This window comes from Muscardinus avellanarius (genome assembly GCF_963383645.1).
Source record: "Muscardinus avellanarius genome assembly, chromosome: X".
NCBI lineage: Eukaryota > Metazoa > Chordata > Mammalia > Rodentia > Gliridae > Muscardinus > Muscardinus avellanarius.
The window spans coordinates 24674459-24696071 of NC_137792.1; the positions used below are offsets into that span (position 1 = coordinate 24674459).

General features: G+C 40.9%; 1 protein-coding gene across 3 annotated transcripts in view; it reads right to left on the reverse strand.

Annotated features, from left to right (window-relative positions):
- Positions 1-16749: 16749 nt before the first annotated feature.
- TAB3 (TGF-beta activated kinase 1 (MAP3K7) binding protein 3) overlaps positions 16750-21613 on the reverse strand; it is a gene marked incomplete at both ends in the record, with an annotated part of 31822 nt that continues 26958 nt past the window's right edge. For all 3 annotated transcript variants that reach the window (XM_080719178.1, XM_080719179.1, XM_080719177.1), the window contains one exon: positions 16750-16898. In XM_080719178.1, the coding sequence (XP_080575304.1) occupies positions 16750-16898 (149 nt within the window). The remainder of the gene's footprint in view (positions 16899-21613) is intronic.

The window sequence follows — 21613 nt, forward strand, 5'->3', positions numbered from 1 at the left end:
AAAAATCAGGCTTAGGGGTGTATCTCAGAGGTAGAATGTCACTGGCTTCAATCCCTAGTACCACAAAAGAAGGAGGAGGAGGAGGAGGAGGAGGAGGAGGAGGAGGAGGAGGAGGAGGAGGAGGAATAAACAAGCATCAGTTCTAAAGTTAAAATGGAGAAGTAAATAGAGGTCTGTGTGCACGTGCAGGCATATGTGTGTGTTTATGTGAGGAAAGATCTTTTTTTATTTTTAGTACTGGACATTGAACCCAGTGTTGCAGAAATTCTCTGCAATAATCGACCCAATGCCAGTTAGGGTAGCAAAGAGAAAGTTTATTACACCAGTGGGCTGAAGTTAGGATAGTTTCTGAAAACACCTCAGCCCGAGCTCCACGTAAGCTCTCATTTTATAGATTTGTAACAAAGGGTAGAAGCAGGCAAGCGGGCTTACAGAAGTAAGCCAGTAATTGCAGGATGCCTGGAGGAAGTTTGGGTAAGGGGAGGGTAAGAAGGGGAGATTCCTGAGCAGGCTATGACCTACCACTTTTTCTACCATATTAGGAGTATTTTACTTCCAAGCTACACTCCCAGCTCTGTTTTTCTTCTTTATTTTGAATCAGTCTCACTAAGTTGTGGAGGGCCTCGCTCAGTAGCTGAGGCTGACTGCAACCTGCAATTCTCCTGTTTCAGCCTCCCAAGTATTAGGATTACAACTGTGTGCCACCAGGTCTGGCCGGAAAGATCTTTTCCTTGTACTTTTTCTTGTGCCCCAAACATAAAGACGTCAGTACACAATTTCTCATAGTTGAAAGAAAGAGTTAATAATAATGTATTTGTCAAGCCAAATATACTTTGATAAACATGTAACTCAATCAAACCAATGACTAACTTTTTTATGTGGCACTCGGATGGAACCCAGGGGCATTTTACCTCCGAGCAACACACCCAGCCCTATTTTTTATTCTTTATTTTGAAATAGGGTCTCACTGAGTTGCAAAGGGACTTACTAAGTAGTAGCTGAGGCTGTCCTCAAACCTTGATCCTTCTGTCTCAGCCTCCCAAATGCTGGGATTACAAGTATGTGCCACCATGCCTGGCTTCCTATGACTCACTTTTTAATGCAGATACATACATTTAAAATATCTCAGGGTGCTGGCGCTATGATCCCAGTACTTGAAAGGCTGAGATAGGAGAATTTCAGGTTAAAGGTCAGCTTGTCAAAATACTCTTTTGTAACTCGTTGAACTCAGGAACACAAAAGATCTCTCCAGTCTGTTGGAGAGTCCTACTTCATATGGTAGTGAACTTCATCTGCTGCGAAAGCCTACCCAGTTCTCTTGCAAACAATCATTTTTGCTTGGTTTTTAAATTATGAGCTTTACCTGTACGTGGTGGCGCACACTTGTAATCCCCACGCTTGGGAGATTACAACACGCTGGCGCATGTTCGAAGCCAGCCTCAGCTACTTAGTGAGGCTCTCAGCAACTTAGTGAGACCCTGTTTCCAAATAAAAATATAAAATGGGTCTGGGAGTATAGCCCAGAGGTAGAAAGCCTCTGGGTTGCACCCCTAGTACCACCAAAAAAAAAAAAAAAAGAAAAAAAAAAGAAAAAATGGTGATGTGCTCTTTTAGGATAAATAACTCAAACATGTAAGAGGTGGTAATTCGTATATACAAGAAAAATTCTCATTATTTGGAATATGGTTTAAGATTTATCTACTTTAAATTTAATGTAGCCGGGGCATGATGACACATGCCTATAATCCCAGTACTTGGGGGCTGAGACAGGAGGGTTCGAGGACACCCTCAGCAGGTACTAAGGCTCTCATCAACCTAGTGAGACCTTGTTTCAGAATAAAGATAAAATAGGCTAGAGTGTAGCTTGGAGGTAAAATGCCCCTGGATTCTATCCCCAGTAAAACACACACACACACACACACACACACACACACACCCCAATTTAACATTGTACATAATGGTTAGATGCTCTGCCCTGATTCTGTACAAATCTATGTCTTTAAAATTTTAATTGAAAGTCTTCCGTACCCAGTTGTCTATAATTAACATGACAGTCCTTAAGTCACATCATAACTTATTCAATTCTGTAGAATACATTGCTATTCTGAGATGATATGCAGTTTAAAATCTAATGATACTCCCACATGTTAATATTTCAATGTAAATAATTATTATATTCACTGTTTAATATCTGCTTAATTGAAGTATATATAAATATGTTGGCAAAGCAGCTCATCCATGTGGATGGATGAAAGAGCTAAGATTTCCAGTATCTTTTTTTTTTATACTATTATCTTATGCTGGGCGTGGTGGCGCACGCTTGTAATCCCCGCACTTGGGAGGCAGAGACAGGAGGATCGCGCAGGTTCGAAGCCAGCCACGCGCGCTAGCTTAGGAGACCCTGTTTCCAAATAAAAAGGTAAAAATAGGTCTGGGAGTGTAGCCCGGAGGTAGAAGGCCCCTGGGTTCCATTCCCAGCACCACAAAAATAAATAAACTACTATCTTGAGGTATGATGGGCATATAAAAAGCTGCACATATTTAATCCTAATGAATTTGGGAATAAGCATACCCTCCTAAAACCATCATCATCCTCAATATATCCATCACCTCCAAAAGTTTCCTACTGCTGCCTTTAGTTTTTCCCACGTGCCAAGTGTGGTGGCGCACACTTGTAATCCAAGCATTTGGGAGGCTGAGACAGGAGGATTGCTGTTGGCTGACAGCCTCAGCTACTTAGTGAGGCCCTTTGCAACTCAGTGAGACCCTGCTTCAAAATAAAGAATAAAATAAAATAGGGCTGAGGGTGTAGCTCGAAGGTGTAGGAGGTAGAATGCCCCTGGGTTCCATCCCCAGTACTGCAAAAAAGTTTTTCCCATGTGTGTATGGGAAGAACACTTAATATAAGTTCTATCCTCACAACAAATTTTAGGTGTACAATATAATACTCTTATTTATAGGCACTGTGCTGTATAGTAGATCTCCAGAATGTATCTTGCAAAGCTGAATTTTGTTTTTGTTATTTTGTTTTGTTTTATTTTGTGACATTGGGTATTGAACCCAGGGACATTCTACCTCCTTTACCCCAGCCCCATTTTATTTATTTTATTTTTAAATTTTGTAACCGGGTCTAAGTTGCAGATGGTATCATCAAATTGCTGAGGCTTGTCTTGAACCTGTGATCTTCTTATCCCAACCTCCCAAATACTAGGATTACAAGTCCTTCACCATGCCCAGCTCATTTCTATTTTGACGGAGATTAAGTTGAATCTGGACATTGCTTGGGGTAGTAGTAACATTTTATCAATATTACTTCTTCTAACCCATGAACATGGGAGGTCTTTCCATTTTTTGGTTTCTTCTTCAGTGTTTTTTTTTTGGTAATTCTTCAGTACACAGATTTTTTGATTACTTGGTTAAGTTTATTCCCAGGTATTTAACTTAATTTTTTAGATACTATGAATGTGATAGCTTTCATGTTTTATTTTCTCAGCAAATGCACTATTATTATTATTATTATTATTATTATTATTGATTATTATTATTATACAAGGAATTGAACCCAGGGATATTCTACCTCTGAGCTACACCCTAACCCTTTTTATTTTGAAACTGGGTGCTGCTAAATTGCTGAGGTCTCTCTAAATTTCTGAAGCTGTCCTTGAACCTGCAATCTCCCTGTCTCAGCCTACCAAGTGCTGAGATTACAGGCATGCACCAATAATCTAGCTTGTTGCTTGCTTCCTTTTATTTATTTCTTTTTTGTGTGGCACCATTCTACATCTGAGCTATACCCTCAGCCTGATTTTTTTATTTGGAAACAGTTGCTGAGGATGGCCTTGAACCTACAATCCTTCTGTCTCAGCCTACCAAGTACTGGGATTACAAGTATGTACTACCCTGCCCAGCCCTCCTCTTTTATTCTTTCTTTTTTTATCCTTCTTTATATATTTCTTCTCTCTTATATGTATATATATGTATATATATATGTATATATATATATATGAGAGAGAGAGAGAGAGAGAGAGAGAGAGAGAGAGAGAGAGAACACCTATCTGCCTAGGCTGTTTCAGAAGGTGCATCTTCATGTTCACATATTCTTTCTTCCACTTATTTTAGTCTCTTGTTGAAGCTGTCCACTGCATTTTTAAATTTGACTTATCCCTTCATTTCTAAGATTTTTGTTTCTTTTTCAAAGCCTCTCTGTGCTTAATTTCTCATTTATATCATACCTTTTCCCCCTAATTACACTTAACTATATATCTGTATTCTCTTGGATTCCATTGAGATTTTTTATAATTATTCTTTTAAATTATTAATCAAATATTTCATCTATATTGATTTCTTTGGGATCTGTTATTAGAAAGTTATGTTCTTTTCGAGTGCAACATTACCTTGATTTTTCGTATTTCTTATGCTACGACACTGAGATCTTTTGCTTCTCTGCCACTTTTATAGGATGACCTTACTAAGTAGCTCCCTCCTGAAAGTGTCTTGGTGTGTCAGTCCATGATGCACTGTTAGCTTTGATTCCACTGGCCCTTGCACGCCAGTCTTCCTACATCTTCTTTGGCTTAACTCTGGGCAGTGTAGCATGGTAGAGTAAGGGAGACCCACTGTCTCTGCAGTCCACACAGGAGTGGGGACACCGGCAGTTCAGGCATGCGTGGTGCACACAGCACTTGTCCTCTGAGTGCCAGCGGTGCAGGCCTAGAGGATGCATGGGGAGAGGCAGTGCTGGGATTCTGTGGTGCCACACCCTGCACTCAGGGCTGGGCATGAGTGATCCAAAATGCAGGAAAGGGCAGGGACAGGAACCACACAGGTGAGGTGGCAGCCGGAGCTGAGGTGCTTCTCCTTCCCAGGATTGGGATCCACAGCCAGGATTGGAACTGGGGTCAGCGCCGGACCGCGTTCTGCACAGCCCTTTTGGGCTACACACACCCAACGGCAGGAGCTGATAGCCAGAGCCGCAGGCTCGCTTGTGAGCCCTAAGTACAGTCCTGCAGGCAGAACAGCAGCAGGAACCGGGGTGTTCCCTCACTGCCTGGTCAGCAAAGGCACCCCAGTACCTGTGGCGGAAACTCTTGGGTGCTGCCTTCCGTCCTGGTACTGGCGCAAGTCCGCATGTGGTGGCCATGCCCCTGGTGGCAGAGGTCTGGGCTCTGTTTTTTGGGGGAGGATGGGTATTGAGGATTGAAGCGAGAGCCATTCTACCCCTGGCCTACACCCCAGCAGTGTGTGTGTGTGTGTGTGTGTGTGTGTGTGTGTGTGTGTGTGTGTGTGTGTGTGTATTTTTTGTTTTTTGTTTTTTTTTGGTGGTACTGGGGTTCCTGGAAGCCCTTCTTCCTCCGGGCTACACTCCCAGACCTATTTTATATTTTTGAAACAGGGTCTCTTACGCCAGCGCGGCTGGCTTTGAACCTGCGCGATCCTCCTGTCTCCGCCTCCCAAGCGCGGGGATTACAAGCGTGCGCCACCACGCCCGGCTTGTGTGTGTATTTTTGAGACAGGGTCACACTAATATGCTGAAGGTCTTGCTAAGTTTCTGAGGCTGATCTCTGTGAACCTCCTGTCTCGGGCTCTCCAAGCACTAGGATTACATGCATGTACCTCCATGCCTGGCTTAAGAGGTCTATACCCTGGTTCCTAAGGGTACTGTCCCCACCCCCTATATTTAAGCATTTGCCACCTGCAGTGCAGGGGGCCCATCAGGCCCACAGTCACTCTACTTGGCCAATGTAATGTCACAAGACAGCCACCCTCAGGCCAGGGTGGCAGGATATCTGTGGAGCCCGGCGGTGGGAGCGTGCAGGGGCCCCTGACCCCCAGAGCAGGCCCCACTCGGACAGCAGCTCCCTTCTCTAGCGGCTCGTGGCTCTGGCATCCTGGGTGTTTGCTGGGAGGTGATGTGACATCCTTCTCCAAAGCGAGGTTGCAGATTCCAGGTTACTTACTTTTGGCAGTCGCGAGCCTATGAGAATTGCAGAGCTTCCCAGCAGCTAGGATTGCTGGCATCTGCACTGAGAGAGTTTTCTGGGACTCTTTCACCCTTACCTATGCAGAGGGGAGAGTCCCTCCCCCTTCTTCCTGCCATGGCACTGGGGGGTTGGTTTTGTTTTTCTTTCCTTGCTGTTGTCCTAGTCCCTCTCTTGTTGACTGCCAGTTGTGATGGAGGTCATGAGTGCTGGGCACCTCTCTCCACACAGCTTGCATCTCCCTGATTTCTTGCCACTTACTTTAGGTGTGTCTGTTATAGAGTTTTTGTTTGTTTGTTTGTTTGTCTTTTTGCAGTGCTGAGGATGGAAGCCAGGGCCTTGCACATGCTAGGTAAGTGCTTCCCAACTGCGCTACATCCCCGGACCTTTCTATTTAATTTTTGTTTTGTGGTTACCATGATGCCTGCAAAAAGCATATTTGACTATAAAAAAACTATTTGTCCATGATACCAACTTAACACTGATAATAAATAACTATAGGGCAAAGGCAGGTAAAAATAATAATAAAAACTACTTTTTTTTTGCGGGTCTGGGGATGGAACCCAGAGACATTTGACCTCCGAACTACACCCCCTGCCCAATTTTTTATTCTTTATTTTGAAACTGGGTCTCAATGAGTTGCGAACGGCCTCACTTAAGTAGCTGAGGCTGTCTGTGAACCGCGATCCTCCGCTCTTAGCCTCCCAAATGCTGGGATTACAAGCGTGTGCCATCGTTCATTCATTCATTTATTTTGTGGTACTGGGGATTGAACCCAGATGCATTCTACTGAGTTACACCCTCAGACTGGGTATTTCTTGTTTGGAAATAGGATCTCACTAGATTTCTGAGAGTTTCACTAAATTGCTGAGGCTGGCTTCGAACCTGTGATCCTCCTGACTCAGGTATGTGCCACCATGCCCTGCTCATTTAAAATGTTTGATGTTTCATTTTACATCTTTCTATACTGCCTGTTAGCATATTAATACAACTGCTATTATTTTTAGTTGGCATATAAAGGTATGGTTTATATGCCATTTTCATAATAGAGCATTCTAAATTTGTCTATATAGTTACTCTTACCAATGTGTTTTACTATTTATTTTTTGTAGTGCTGGGCATTGAACCCAAGGTAATTCTACCTCCGAGCTGCACCGGCAGCCATATATATATATATATATATATATATATATATATATATATATATATATATATTGTGATACTGAGGATGGAACCAGGGGCATTCTACCTCCGAGCTACATCCCCAGCCCTAATTTTTAAATTTATTTTGAAACAGGGTCTCACCGAGTTGCAAAGGGCTAAGTAGCTGAGGCTGGTCCCGAACCGCGATCCTCCTGTCTCAGCCTCCCAAATGATGGGATTACAAGTGTGCACCAGCACACCCGGCTCATCAATGTGTTCTATATTGCTATTTTCTTCTTACTCATTAGCATCTCTGGTTTTTAGTTTGATGTTTTTTGATATTTTTATAGGACTTTAGTATTTTTTATAGGACAAGATTGGTTAATGATAAATTCTTTCAGCTTTTGTTTTCCTGGGAATGCCTTTATCTCACCTTCACACCTAAAGGAAATCTTTTCTGGGTTCAGTATTCTGGTTACCAGGTTATTTTTAAACTTTAATACTATAAAATCTCATGTCACTCTCTCCTAGTCTATAAGATTTCTGTTGAGAAGTTGGCTTTCAGGTGAATTGGGGGCCCTTGTGTTATTTCTTTTCTCTTGCAGTCTCTAGAATCTGCTCCTTATCTTTCACCTCTGAGAGCTTCATTATATTTTGCAGTAGACTTGGTTGAATATGACCTGTGATGTTTGACTTTTGTGTACCCGTATGTTTGTATCCTTCCCTAGGTTTTTCCCCCCATTATTCTCTCTTTGAATACGCTTTTTATCCCTTTGGCATACCCAAATTCCTTTGGAATCCCAAGAACTTTAGTGTGTGTGTGTGTGTGTGTGTGTGTTACTGGGGATTGAACCCAGGACCATTCTACCTCTGAGTCACACTGTCAGCCCTTTTTTTTATTTTGAATCACAGCCTCACTAAATTGTGGAGGGCTTCATTAAGTTGCTGAGGCTGGCTTTGAACCTATGATCCTCCTGTCTCCCAAGTACTGGAATTACAATTGTGAGTCACCACACCCAGCTTGAATCCCAAGAATTTTATTGTGGTACTGCAGATTGGACTCAGAGGCATTCTACCTTTGAGCTGTATCCACCCCCAGCCTGATTTTAATTTTATTGGGAAGCAGGGTTTCATTAGGTTGAATCTCACTGCTCCTGAGGCTATTCTCAAACCTGTGATCTTCCTGTTTCAGCCTCAAGAACTTAAGTATTTGCTCACTTAATGCTATCCAAAGTCCCTGTAAGCTTCATCCATTCATCTTCATTCCTTTTTTTCAAGTAGTCTCTTTGAGCTTACTCATTTCCTCTTCTGTTTGACTCATCCTGCCATTGATGCCTTGTTTTTATTTATTTTTTGATACTGTAGATTGAAGCCAGAGGCATTCTGCCTCCAAGTTACACCCACAGCCTTTCTTAAAATGTTCATTTTCAAACAGGGTCTTGCTGTTTCTGAGACTGGCCTCGAAGTGAAATCGTCCTGTCTCAGGCTCCCAAGTACTGGAATTACATGCAGGGGCCAGCACACCTAGTTTTTGTTTTAAATTTCATTGATTGTAGTTTTCAACTTAAGGATTTTTTTTTAAACTTCAGTCTGTCAAGTTTCTGGGTGTATTGAGTCATTTCTCCCCACTTTGGTACTGGGGACTGAACCCAGGAGCATTCTACCTCTGAGGTACACCCTTGGCCCTATTTTATTTTTCGTCTCAAAACAGGGTCTAAGTTGTGGAGAGCCTCACTAAGTAGCAAAAATGTCCTTGAACCTCATTTCCTCCTGTCTCAGCCTCCCAAGTACTGGGATTACAAGCATGTGCCACCACACCTGGATTTCAAATTATTTCTTCATATTTTCTTGCGGCATTTTTAGGTTCCTTGAAAGAACTATTTTGAATGTTCTGAGATTTTGCAGGCACCGGTTGCTCTTTTGTCAGTATCTGGTACCTTTTATTGACCATCTAGTGAGGTGATGATTCCATGGATGTTCTCGATGCTCGTGGTCATGCATCATCCGCACATTCAGAGATTACGTACTTATTCCAGTGTTTGTAACTTGACTTTATTTGTGCCTACCCTCCCAGAAATCTTAAGCAGTTACCTTAATTTCTCTGAGCCTGAGGACACTTCTGCTTTTTCAACACTAGTTGGCACCCTAAGGCCTGATTTGCCTGGAATCTGCTTGTTAGTGTATTGTTACTATTTCAGCACTAGAGGGTGCTCCATGTCAAGGTTTATCCCAAATCTGTGGCTTGATAGATCATTCAAAATGAGCTGGAAGAATGCCTAAAAAGTATATAGTACATCCAGTGGTGATCGAGCACACCTATAATCCCATACTGAGGAGGCTGAGACAGCAGGATCCCAGGTTTGAGGCCAGCACGCTATACTTAGCGAGACCGTTTCAAAATAAAAATAACTGAGGATGCACCTTAGTGTTAAGAGTGTCCCTGGGTTGCCTCACCAGTAACCGTGATCACAAAAAGTATAATCCATCCATGTAACCCTTTCCCTGGGGCCAGGAGAGGCTCAGTTGCCTCGCCCATAGTCACTGGCCTTTGTTGGGTACCACAGGATTCTGCCTGACTCTGGGCCTCAACCTTGGCAGGACCAGCCCAGGTTTCTGTGCAGTGACTTGGCAGCTCCCGCCCCTTTCTTTCCCCCAAGTGGAGTTTCTTTCCCCATGTCGTTCAAGGACGGGTTACCATGACAACAGGCCATACCCCGAGGGCCATAACCTGCCAAACTGATCCAAGACCCAGTGCACCAGTTAAGTCTAAGGTTAAGATTGAGACCCACTCTACTCTGGGCACCTTCTTTTGCGGTAGACTCCTGGCCCAAGACTGCTGCAGCCAACACAAGTGGTGCTGGTTGGAGTAGAGTCCAGTTGGGGCCAAAGGTTCTATCTGCAGTCACTGCATGAGCACAGGGCCTGTTGAGACCTGCACTGAGGCTTGGCACCGGGTTTCCTGCCTTAGTCCTGGGGTTGGGCAAGGGGGCAGACAGTCCCTTGGTTCCCCAAAGTGATGCTGAGTTGGATCACATCTGAGTCTCATAGCGGCAGAGGCCGGCACAGTCCCAGGTGATGGCCGGGCCCTGACTGGCAGTGTTATGAGCTGCAACACAAATCTACTCCACTCGTGAAAGGTTGCTGCTCAGAGCAGAGGCTGGCCCGGGGTCTTGGTCTGTGGAAACTGGGCTTACAACAGCGGCCTTCAGGCTCTTTGAGGATCAAGTGGCAGTGCGGCAGCATGGCGCTAAGCCCTAAAGCAGTCTTGTGCTCACCTTCCTGTCTTACTGGCCAGTAGGTGCAGTGCTGCTCCCCACTCAGCTGCCAGAGGCTGGGGAAGGGGTGGCAGAGGCAGACCTGTGACATTTGGTCCCAGGTTTGTTGAGAATTCCTTCTCCTTTGAGTAGGTGGCTTCTTTCTATGCTGTATTGCTTGTAGCTGAGGGAAGGGATGGCACAGGCAGCGCTGTCCTTCCTGCCTTCTTTAATGCATCTTTTATTTACTTACCACTTATTGGCCTTTTGGCTAAAATGAAGTGTAGTATCTGTTACCAGTTTATTTGTGGTACCAGGGACTGAACCCAGGGGCATTCTACCTCTGAACTCCACTCCCCCACCCTTATTTTTATTTTCAAACAGGGTCTCACTAAGCTGCTCAAGGTCTTGCTGGTTGCAAAGACTGGCCTCAAACCTGTGACCCTCCTGTCTTGGTCTCTTAAGTACTAGGATTATTGACATGTGCCACCAAGCCCAGCTGCACTGTACATTACTAAAACTAGGCACAGTAGTCTCTAAGCTGCTTTCCCTAGCTCTTGTGATGGTGGTTTGATGTGACTAGCTGTTCAGATTGGTTTCTCTGTGGAGAAACAGTTGCTGGAGCATCTCTTTAGGCCATGCTGCTCCCAATCCAAGGCAGTTTGACATCCTGCTTTTCAATGCCAACAACTTTCATTTCCTTAATAGCAGTGGTGAAGGCACTGCCACCATCTTCTTCCTGATTTTAGGGTGAACAGCTTGTAGACTTTTGTAACTAAGGATTTCTTATCAATGTCCTTTATTGTGTTGAGGAAGTTCCCTTCTAAGTATAGTTTCCTGGTTCTTTTTACCATGAAAGGGTATTGGCCTTTTATCAACATGCCTTTCCTATATCAATTGATATGGCTTTTCCCTTTGTTCTGTGTTGTGATACACAAACTCAATATATATATATATATATTATATTATATTTTGTGTGTGTATCGTTGAGGAATAAACCCAGGGCTCCACTCTACCTCTGAGATACATTCCCTTAAAAAGTTTGAGGGAGCCGAGGGTGATGGCACACACTTGTAATCTCAGCATTCAGGAGGCTGAGATAGGAGGATCGCGATTCAAAGACAGCCCTCAGCTACTACTTAGTGAGGCCCTCTGCAACTCAACCCTGTTTCAAAATAAAGAATAAAAATAGGGCTCAGAGGTAGCATGCCCCTGGGTTCCATCCCCGATACCGCAAAGAAAAAAAAAAAAAGTTTGAGACTTGTTGGGGAAAGTTGGGGACCCATCAGGTATATTCAATATTTAAACAGCTGTAATTCTATAAGGTGTGATGAGTATAATGAATTTGTTTTCAAATAAATTTATGCCTGCAATTTATCTCAAAATTAATCCAGGGAGAAAAGAATGATGAGAACACAGGTGAAATAAGGATTTTTATATATAATTTTTAGAAGCCGAGTAATGAGTAAATGGGATATCACTATACAATTTTATACTTTTGCATGTTTGCATTTTTTTCATAAGTTAAAAAATGCAGAAATGATCGAAGACTAATAATGGGAAAGGTTATATAATTCATCAGTGGTAACTTCAGTGCAAAGTGTGGCCAAGTGTCAGGGTATCTGTGATTATTTGCCTCTGAAAAACTGTTTACAAATGACAAAAAAATTTTATATATATTTTGGTAATGGGATTGAACTCGGGGGCATTCTAACTGAGCCACATCCCAGCACTTTTTTATTCTTTATATTATTATTATTATTATTTGTGTGTAGTACTGGGGATGGACTTTAGGGACATTCTACTTTGAGTGACACCCCCAGCCCTATTGTTTATTTTGAGACAGGGCCTCACTAAGTAGCTAAAGCTGGCCATAAACCTTTGATCCTCCTGTCTCAGCCTCCCAATTACTGGTATTACAGGTGTGTGCCACCTTGCCCGGCAACCAATTTTTAAAAGAAAATTACTTTTTGTAAATAATTTTAAATGAAAATATACATTGCTAACCCATTCTAAATTTTATATAAATCTGCTTCTATATACACACATGCCTTTAGCCAATTTTTCAAATCAGATAATGTGCACTTAATGCTTACCTCAAATCTAACATTACTATATGCTCTAAAAAAGTACAATGTGATGATGAGGTTTGTACATCCAGAACTGAGAGTTTGGAATTAGAACTAGTTTGATACTGTAGATTATTTCTAACTATACAGAAAAGATACGGAATGTAGTGTTTGCTTTTAGTTGATTTATTTCTCAGGGATCTTTGACTTTCTGAATATGTACTGTTTGGAGGTACGATGCATGCATAGCCTTTTAAAATGCCTTTGTACAATTTCATCTCAAAATATCATTCACAGCATACAAAAATCTAAAAGAGACAAGGTATGTACAAGCTTTAATAAGGTTTTGCCGCTTTAATGAAGAAACTGATCAATTCTTTTACAGTAGGGAAAGAAACATGGACATTGCGTGTTGTTATAAATAAGAATTCAGAATTGTTCAGTCTCAAAGCAACTTTTCATGGCTCTAGAAATTAAAATTGAGTCAATATTCTATTAATTTCTGAATGCCCAAGCCATGCAAAATCTACTTGTATTAAATATTTGGGGATGCAAATAATACAGAAAAAAAATTCCTGGTGAATGTGAAAACATCATCAGAATTAACTTTCATAATAGGAAAATAAAGTTAATTCTTTCAAAAAGCTACAGTAGTGGTGCAACACAGACAGTGCCCAATTCTGATTTTTTCAAAGTAACACTTCAATTGTCATTTTCCTTTCTTTATATAGACACACAGACACAAACTCAGTCAAGGTCTAACAATGGTATAATACTAAAATAATTCAAATTTTAACTATAATGGGACATCTTCACATTCCAGGATACATCATCAGTATTCTTAAAGAACAATTCTTCTATGCCTTATATTCTTGCTTTTTGTTTATGCCGTCAGAAAGACATTACAGTTACCTTTTAAAAGACTACATAAGATTGGGTTGCCACAGAAAACTGGATATGAACTTTAGATAATTGTGACAAAGCAATGACAAAATTTAAGGAAACATTGATTTCTCTTATAATTAAAAAGTACTAAAATTGAGACCAGCTCCTTAAAATTAAACTGCTTATCACACTTCCCATTTCTTCCAGGGAAATAAACAAATTAGCAACACTTTCCCCCCATCATTAATCTGCTCTAAAACTACATTCTTACAATGTGTTTCCTTAAAATCCCTGCCTCTACTCTCTCCCAAACTAGATCAATATCATTCAAAACATTTTACACTGCTTAGAAAGTTTCTGGCTCCTGTTACCACTTTAAACTTAAAAAAAAAAAAAAAACTCCAAAATTTAAGGGGCAGTGTACTTTGCATGAGAGTAAGCGTGCTCTCTAAAAACCCAGTTTACAAAACTGTGAACTAACGTAAAATGTATTGTCAGGTCTATGTGTTACCAGATACATCAAACTACTATTTTGAGAAAGAAACCCTCTTAGGAGAAATCAGAGTGCACCAACCAATTCAAAGAGCACCAGCAGCCCGACATCACCAACTTCCACCCTACCATTAGCTGCTGATCATATACCCATGGCAATCTATCAGGACATCCTTCTGAGAAGGCATCTTGAAGGTTGGGTGAATTCTTACTCAAACTGGTCATAGGCAAGAAGTAGTCTCTCTCTCTCTCTCTCTCTCTCTCTCTCTCTCTCTCTCTATATATATATATATATATATATATATATATATATATATATGGGACACAGTTAAATATATCAAATTTATCAGTGTCAAATAATTGCCTATTTAAAAAAAACTGAATATAGCCTAAGTTGGCATATGACACTTGTGCACAATTAAAAATTAACATGTTCAAAACTTTGTTAAGTTCAATCTGAGGTCTCACACCACACCCTCCACACCTAGCAGCTAGACTGCGTGCTCATTTTTCCTGCAGGTGAAAACAATTATTGACTAGATATGTCATCAAAGGAGTGAAACCATGCACCTACTGTATGAGAACAGCATAATTACCTCGATGTATTTTCATGCAATAGTTTTAAAGTCATCTACATGGTTTTAATAAAGCATCAGACTATTTTCAGACATGCTACTTTCATTTTCAACTGCCCAGTTAATTGCTGCCCCTTCAGCATATCACCATGAATACTGGGTAAACCTTTTAGTAAGAACACCAAGCAGTGTGTATGTGTATGTATATATATATAATGTTTTCTCCCCTAAATTGTTTAATATCTAGTGAAACTGACCACCACTAACAAGATATGAAACCATACAAAGGCAAAGGCACCTTAGAGAACAGTAGGAGCGCTAGACTGTTAGTGGAGACAGAGACCAGTGTTACACAAGCCTTTAAAGTATGCTGTTTTCAAGTCCAGGCTTCAAAGCCCATCTGCTTTCTCCCCACTATTTTCACAGTTTTGCCATGGTTGTTGTATGAGAGATGTTTTATCAGTGTAATTACATAACTATTCTCACTTTGGGAGGTGAGTGGATATATTTTTGGAGAGTTTTTCCATGTATGAAAAAATGTTTTCAAAGCTATAGGCAGTGTGGGAAATTCTGGTTTTGCTGGAAAACGATGCATTGCGCCTTTGGTTTCATGATGCTAGTAAGAGCAGCTTGTATTTTCAGGTCTGCCAGAGATTACTGATAAATAAGAATATAATGACAACACAAAGGGTGCGTGGTGTGTCTAGGAATGGGCACCTCTCAGTATTCTAAGGTTGTACCTTCAGGTAGAAGCCTTCAGGATGGGAAAAACTAGCAACTTTATTACTGTTTATACTTACCAAAATGGAGAGATTCCAAAATCCACTTCTGAGCTATGAAAGAAATTCAACAATGGTAGAGACCTTCTTTAAACATGCTATTCGTTTCCAGTGACGTACCCTAGTGAGTCAATATGATTTCTCTCTTTTTAGTTATCTACATTTTTAAGTGCCATTTCATAAGTACAGTGCTTTAATATTACCTGAACTATCTGGACAAATTCAATCTGATTTCTAAAAGCAATTATTTCAAAAGTTTGTTTCAAATTCCTCTGTATTAATCTTTCTTTTAATAATTCTTCTCTTTCTCTCTCCCTCTTTTTTTTTTTGTGGTGCTAGGGATCAATCTAGGGACTTGTGCATGCTAAGCACGTGTTCCACCACTGAGCTACACCCCCAGCCTAATAATATCTGTTGACTAGCCTTCTCTTGCTCCACAAACAATACAGTGTGCAACTTTATAATATTGGCCAACTGTAATTTCCTTCACATTGGTTTATAACATATGTGCAAATAAATCCTTATTGAACAGCTAACATTGATTTTTTTTCAGCTAAATTAGGATTATGGCACAAAGTACTACCTGTGCTGTAAACATGAATTCATCACAAACTTGGAAGGAGGCAAAAGAAAAATTAAAGCCCTATGGACTGCAAACATTTCTTAAAAACCACAGTTGAGCTCAAGATTTCCAAATAGATTTTGGAATGGACTTGCATTTGGCATACATTCACTGTGCTATTGGCAAAGCGCAGTTTTACAAGAATGTCATTATAAAATCATACTTTGTAAGGACTGAATTTTAAAACCAGTGGCCTAATAAAAGCATACAGTAACTTAAAAATCTCTTTCGTTGCATAATTAGTCTTAGGTCTTAGTTACCAGTGTTGCTATAGCTTGATGAATCATTGTACAAGCCAAAGGGAGCTTACCACCTCTGATTGTACGGTCTAACAATGGGCATCATATGCCTAGTCCCTGACTGCTACAAATCACATTTTAATACATCTTGTTTGTATATGTGTGTTTGAAATTACCCCTGAACAAAGCAGCAATTACAAATACCCTTATTACTTTGCCCCCCAAATCATATTCTGGGTGCTTTCTCCTGTCCTTCATAAGAAGCAATGGGAAGCAGCACAGGGAGCCTTGGTTTTCCAGAGAGCATTGACCAAGTAAGCTCGCTCTGGAATTCACAGTTTGTCTGCATAAACTGTAACATTTCATACCATGATTCAAAGTTCAACTTTAAAAAATAAGGGCCACTCAGCAGTAACTTTAACAATTGGGATTCCACAGAAGACCTCTTGACTTCTCTGTGTACATTCTGTCAGGAGTGAATCCTTCCCCAGTTTCAAGTATCCCTTTCTACCTCTCACTCTGCAATGAGTTAAGAAAGGAAAAAAGAAAGACCTTGCCATGTTTCCTTTAGTGAGCACAGTGGCCACAGCACCATTCCTCCCCCAGGCAACTGGAAATGAAAAGGCTGGCGGATGGATAGATTGCTGGGGCTCCCTTTGCTTCTAGTGCGTGTTCAAAGTTTCACTCTTAACCTGGTGCCAACTCTTCTGAATTCAAGTGTACCGTGGCATCTCACACTGCTCACAGCGATTGAGTGCTGGGTGGTTAAGAAAGGTACAGCTGTCACAGTTCCATGGAGCCCCCTCGTAGTCTTCATCACGGGGTTGTGTCCGAGAACTCTGCTTGGAGCCAGTTAGATGTTCTGAGGAAGTGAGGAATAAGGGGGGGGGGGGAGATAGATTAAATTATGTTCCAAGTGTAATCACCAAAGCAAGGGAGGTAATCTTCTACCTTGTCTAATGTGTAAGGTAATTAGTAAATGTGTTTACTGGAAAAGTATAACTGAACAAAAATTCATAATATATGTGTATTCTTTTCTACTTTGTCCTAAAAAGTTTTTTGTTTGCTTTGTTTCTGTAAGAAGAAGGAAGCCAAGCATGATGGTGCACACCTGTAATTCCACCTACTTGAGAAGCTAAGGCAGGAGAATTGCAAAATCAAGGCCAGCCTCAGCAACATAGCAAGACCCCCGTCAAAATAAAATAAAGGCCTGGGAATGTAGCTTAATGAAAAGAGTGCTGCCCAGCGTGTGCAAGGCCCTGGATTCCATCCTCAGCACCACCAAAGAAAGAAAGAAGGGATAGAAGTCCAGAACAGACTGCCTTCCTAATTCATTAAGGCATAAATGGTGGATAGTCAGGCTTTATTCCAACCAAATGGAAAAAAAGGAGAAATGTCTTATAGCAAGTTAAATTAATTCTCTCTTTCCATAAAATTTCCCTGGCAACTTTAGCATACCTTGACTTTCCTCTTTCCATTTTACTATCCATACTATAGCATCTGACGAAATGTATGCCTTTTTCCATGAGACCTTAGGCTCCAACAATATGTACATGTTTATACTAATGGCTCATAAACGACAGGGACAGTTCATAACAAAGTTTTTCCCAGAAGAGCGAAAAGAAAAAGATAAAAACTCTATACAGTTAGACCGGGCGTAGTGGTGGACGCTTGTAATCCGTGCGCTTGAGAGGCGGAGACAGGAGGATCGCGCAGGTTCGAAGCCAGCCGCGCTGGCTTAAGAGACCCTGTTTCCAAATAAAATATAAAATAGGTTTGGGAGTGTAGCCCAGAGGTAGAAGGGTTCCATCCCCAATACCACACACACAAAAAAAATCTCTAGTTAGTTTTTCAGGAAATAAAAAAATCCATTTGGAATAAAACAGTCTTTTATTTCCAGATTCTTTCCTACTTTTTCACATCAACATGCCCTTAATACATAGCTTTTGTGATGCTGGGGTGAAGCCCACGAGCCTTCTACCTCTCGGGTATACTCCCAGTGCAATTTTATTTCTAACTTAGAAACAGGAACTCACTATGTTGATGAGTCTCACTACTGAGACTGTCCTTGAACCTGCCATCCTCCTGTCTCAGTCTCTCAAGCAGTCTCTGAAGTACTGGGATTATAGGCAGGAGCCACCCCACCCGTCCTTTATATATGTTTTGAAAGATATCTATAATTGGTAATATCAAATTCTTGCCAACCTTAAATTGGTAACCAGGGTTTTATAGAAACTCAAAACTTGTATTCCCATTTAAGATCACATTCTCTCTAGCCTCATGCTCAAAAAGGCTTTGCTTCTAGGTTTAATTTGTAAAACCTGCCTTTTAGAAAACAGTCCCTATTGAGAGTGAGGTCAGTGAACAGAAGGATAAATAAAGATTTCCAGATGCAATCTGCCCTGGAATCTGGGGCAAGGGCAAGAGGCTGAGAGTAACAACCAATCTCCATTACCACAAAATCAGCGCCTTTCATAGCCAGAAAACATCATCACCAGAGAAACAAAAAAATCACCAGGCTCCAGAGAGAAAGCAGACTGAGAACAGAGCTCAGAGCCACAGAGGAGATACACCGGACTCACGCCCGAGGACGCAGCAGCAGCGCCATACTGCCGGCAGCAGCGGCGAATTCACCAGACGGCTACAGCAACCTGAGGTGAGCCGCTGCGGAACAGCCAGGCGGGATTTCTCGCCGCAGGTAAAATCTAAAGCTCCCAGTGGCTGAGCTCAGCACAAGCCGCAGGAATTCAGAGTGGAAATCAAAACCAAGAAGAAATACGCCAGCCTCACGGCCGAGGGCGTGGCAGCGGCGCCATATTGCCACCGGCGGCAGCAGCAGAGAATTCACCTGAATCCAGTACAGCTATATCTGCGTACTCAAGAACAGTGAGTCAAATTGCGGGCCACAGAGGAGAAATCCCAGTACTGTACTCCCTGGGACTTGACCCAGTGGGAGAGGGGCGGTGGCAGTGATATCACACCATAGGAGAACGTGCAACCTGGCACCCCCCACAGTCTAAAGCAGTCTCTATCGACTCTCTGGGTCGGAGACTCTGTGATACAACCCAGTAAAGGAGTAGTGGGGTCAGAGACACCACAGACTCGAGATCCAGAGCACCTTAAGTGAAGTCATAGTGACCCAAGGGAAGAACCCAGAGAAGGCACAAACTTCCGAAATCATGGGAAAGAGGAATAACACTGGAGCAATGAATGCCCACAACCCCACAACATCAGAACCCGATAAAACAGAAAATCAGAGATTTCTAGGAGATGAAATCAGGAAAATAACCGTAGAAATAATAGAGGTGCTTCAAAAAGAACTCAGAGAGAGCCAAAAAGAGATAAAGGATGCAATTAATGAAGTAAAGGCCTCAATTCAAAGCACAAACAACCGATTAGACCACATGGAGAACAGAATCTCGCTCTTAGAAGATGATCATTCCAAAAATGAACGCATAGTTTCTAATCTAGGAAAAAATATCCAACAGCAGGAATCTGACATTGAAGAAATACGGGCCCATTTTAAGAGAGCTAACCTAAGAATAATTGGAATAGAGGAGGGAAAAGAAAGTGAAACCAAAGGGATCAACAATCTCTTCAAGGAAGTAACAGCAGAACATTTTCCAAACATAGAGCAAGAGGTTGATACACAGGTCCAGGAAACTTATAGAACTCCCTTTAGACAGGATCAGAGAAGAGGATCCCCACGCCACATAATTGTCAAAATGACCAATGTGGAAGCCAAGCAGAGAATCTTAAAGGCAACAAAAACAAAGGGCCAAGTGACATTCAGAGGCAAACCAATTAGAATCACTCCAGACTTCCCAAACCAAGTCATGAGAGCCAGAAGGGCTTGGAGTAACATATTCCAAACTCTGAAAGAAAACAACTTCCAGCCAAAAATTTCCTACCCAGCAAAACTTTCTATCAAATTAGATGGAAAAATAAGAAGCTTCCATGACAAACAGAAACTGAAGGAATTTATGTCTTCAAAACCAGCGCTAGAGAAAATACTCAAAGAGATTAACTACAAAGAAGAAATAGGTAACACACACCAGAACCAGAGAAACAAGATTTTCCATCCAACAGACAACTAAGATTGGTTATCTGTGGAGATTCATTATTTATGTTAGTCTTTTACCTATCTCTAAATTGTATTGTTTGCCTTTATTGTTGTTAATTTTTAGGATTTCTAGTTGGAATATTAATATACCTTCAGATATAGCATTTGGAAATATTTTATCCCATTCTATTAGTAACTGTTAACTCTGTTTACATTGTCTTTGGATATATAATATTTTTTTATTTTTTAGGGAGTTTGTATACTCTTCTGTTGCCTGTGCCATTGAAATCATATCCAAGAAATCACTACCAATTTCAATGTTGTGAGGTTTTATGACCCAGATTTTCTTCTAAAAGTTTATAGTCTTAAGATTTATATTTAGGTCTTTTATCTATTTTGAGTTAATATTTGTATATGGTGTTAGGTAAGGATCCAACTTTATTCTTTTCCATGTAAGTATTATTTTTCAACAATATTTAGTTAAAAGATGATGATGATGATGATGATGATGATGATTATTATTATTATTATTATTATTATTTCCACCACCAAATGTTCATGGAAACCTTGTCAAAAATAACTTGACAATATAGGGAAGAATTTAGCTCTAGGCTTTTATTTAACTCCAATGGTTTATATATCTGCCTTTAGAATTGTACTACACTGTTTCAATTATTGTAGCTTTATATGGTTTGAAATCAGAAAATATATATCTTCTAGCTTTGTTCTATTTCAATATCGTTTTGGGTATCTAGAGTCTATATTCCATATTAGGATAGATTTTTTTCTGAAAAGTAAATATATAAATATATGATAGTTTCACCTAAAAAAAATAGAAAAAAAGTATTCTCTGGTAAGAAAGAAAGTAAAAAGAAATATTGAAATGTTATCTTTAAGTCATCAAAAGCTTGGTATCAGACAAATGAAACTGTTATGTGAGATTATCATTTTTAATTTTGGATAAATTGCTATAATACTAGATGTCAACCACTAAGCCAAGCATGGGAGGGAGGGATGGGGAGAGAATGGGGTGGGGATCGGGTGGGGGCTGACTAGGCGATGTGTGCATGTATGTCTACAAAAGTTTGTATCCCAATATGATGTATGAATACAGTGCACCAATAAAATAAGAAAAAAAAAAAAAGGTGATGATCTAAGGTGAGCAACTTTTCTAAACAGCTCAGAGAAGAAACTGAGACCTGAGAAGCTTTATCAGATACTGTTTGGAGCTAAGCATACATTCCACTGAAAATTAATTGCTTTCTGATTTATCAGTTTGGGGGCTGAACCCATGGGTGCTCTGCTGCTGCACTGCTGGCTTCTGGTTTATTAAGTTTGTCTTTTGTGGCAATGCCTGGTTTGAATATTCCTCAAGAGAACTGAGATCAGACTTCAGTCAGGAAATTGATCTTAACTTTACAAAATGACAGAAAATTACTGGGTTCTTTAGTTTCTTCCTATGACTACAGAGATGAGCTTCTTTTGTTTCCACTGCTGGATTAGGTGCCATTATT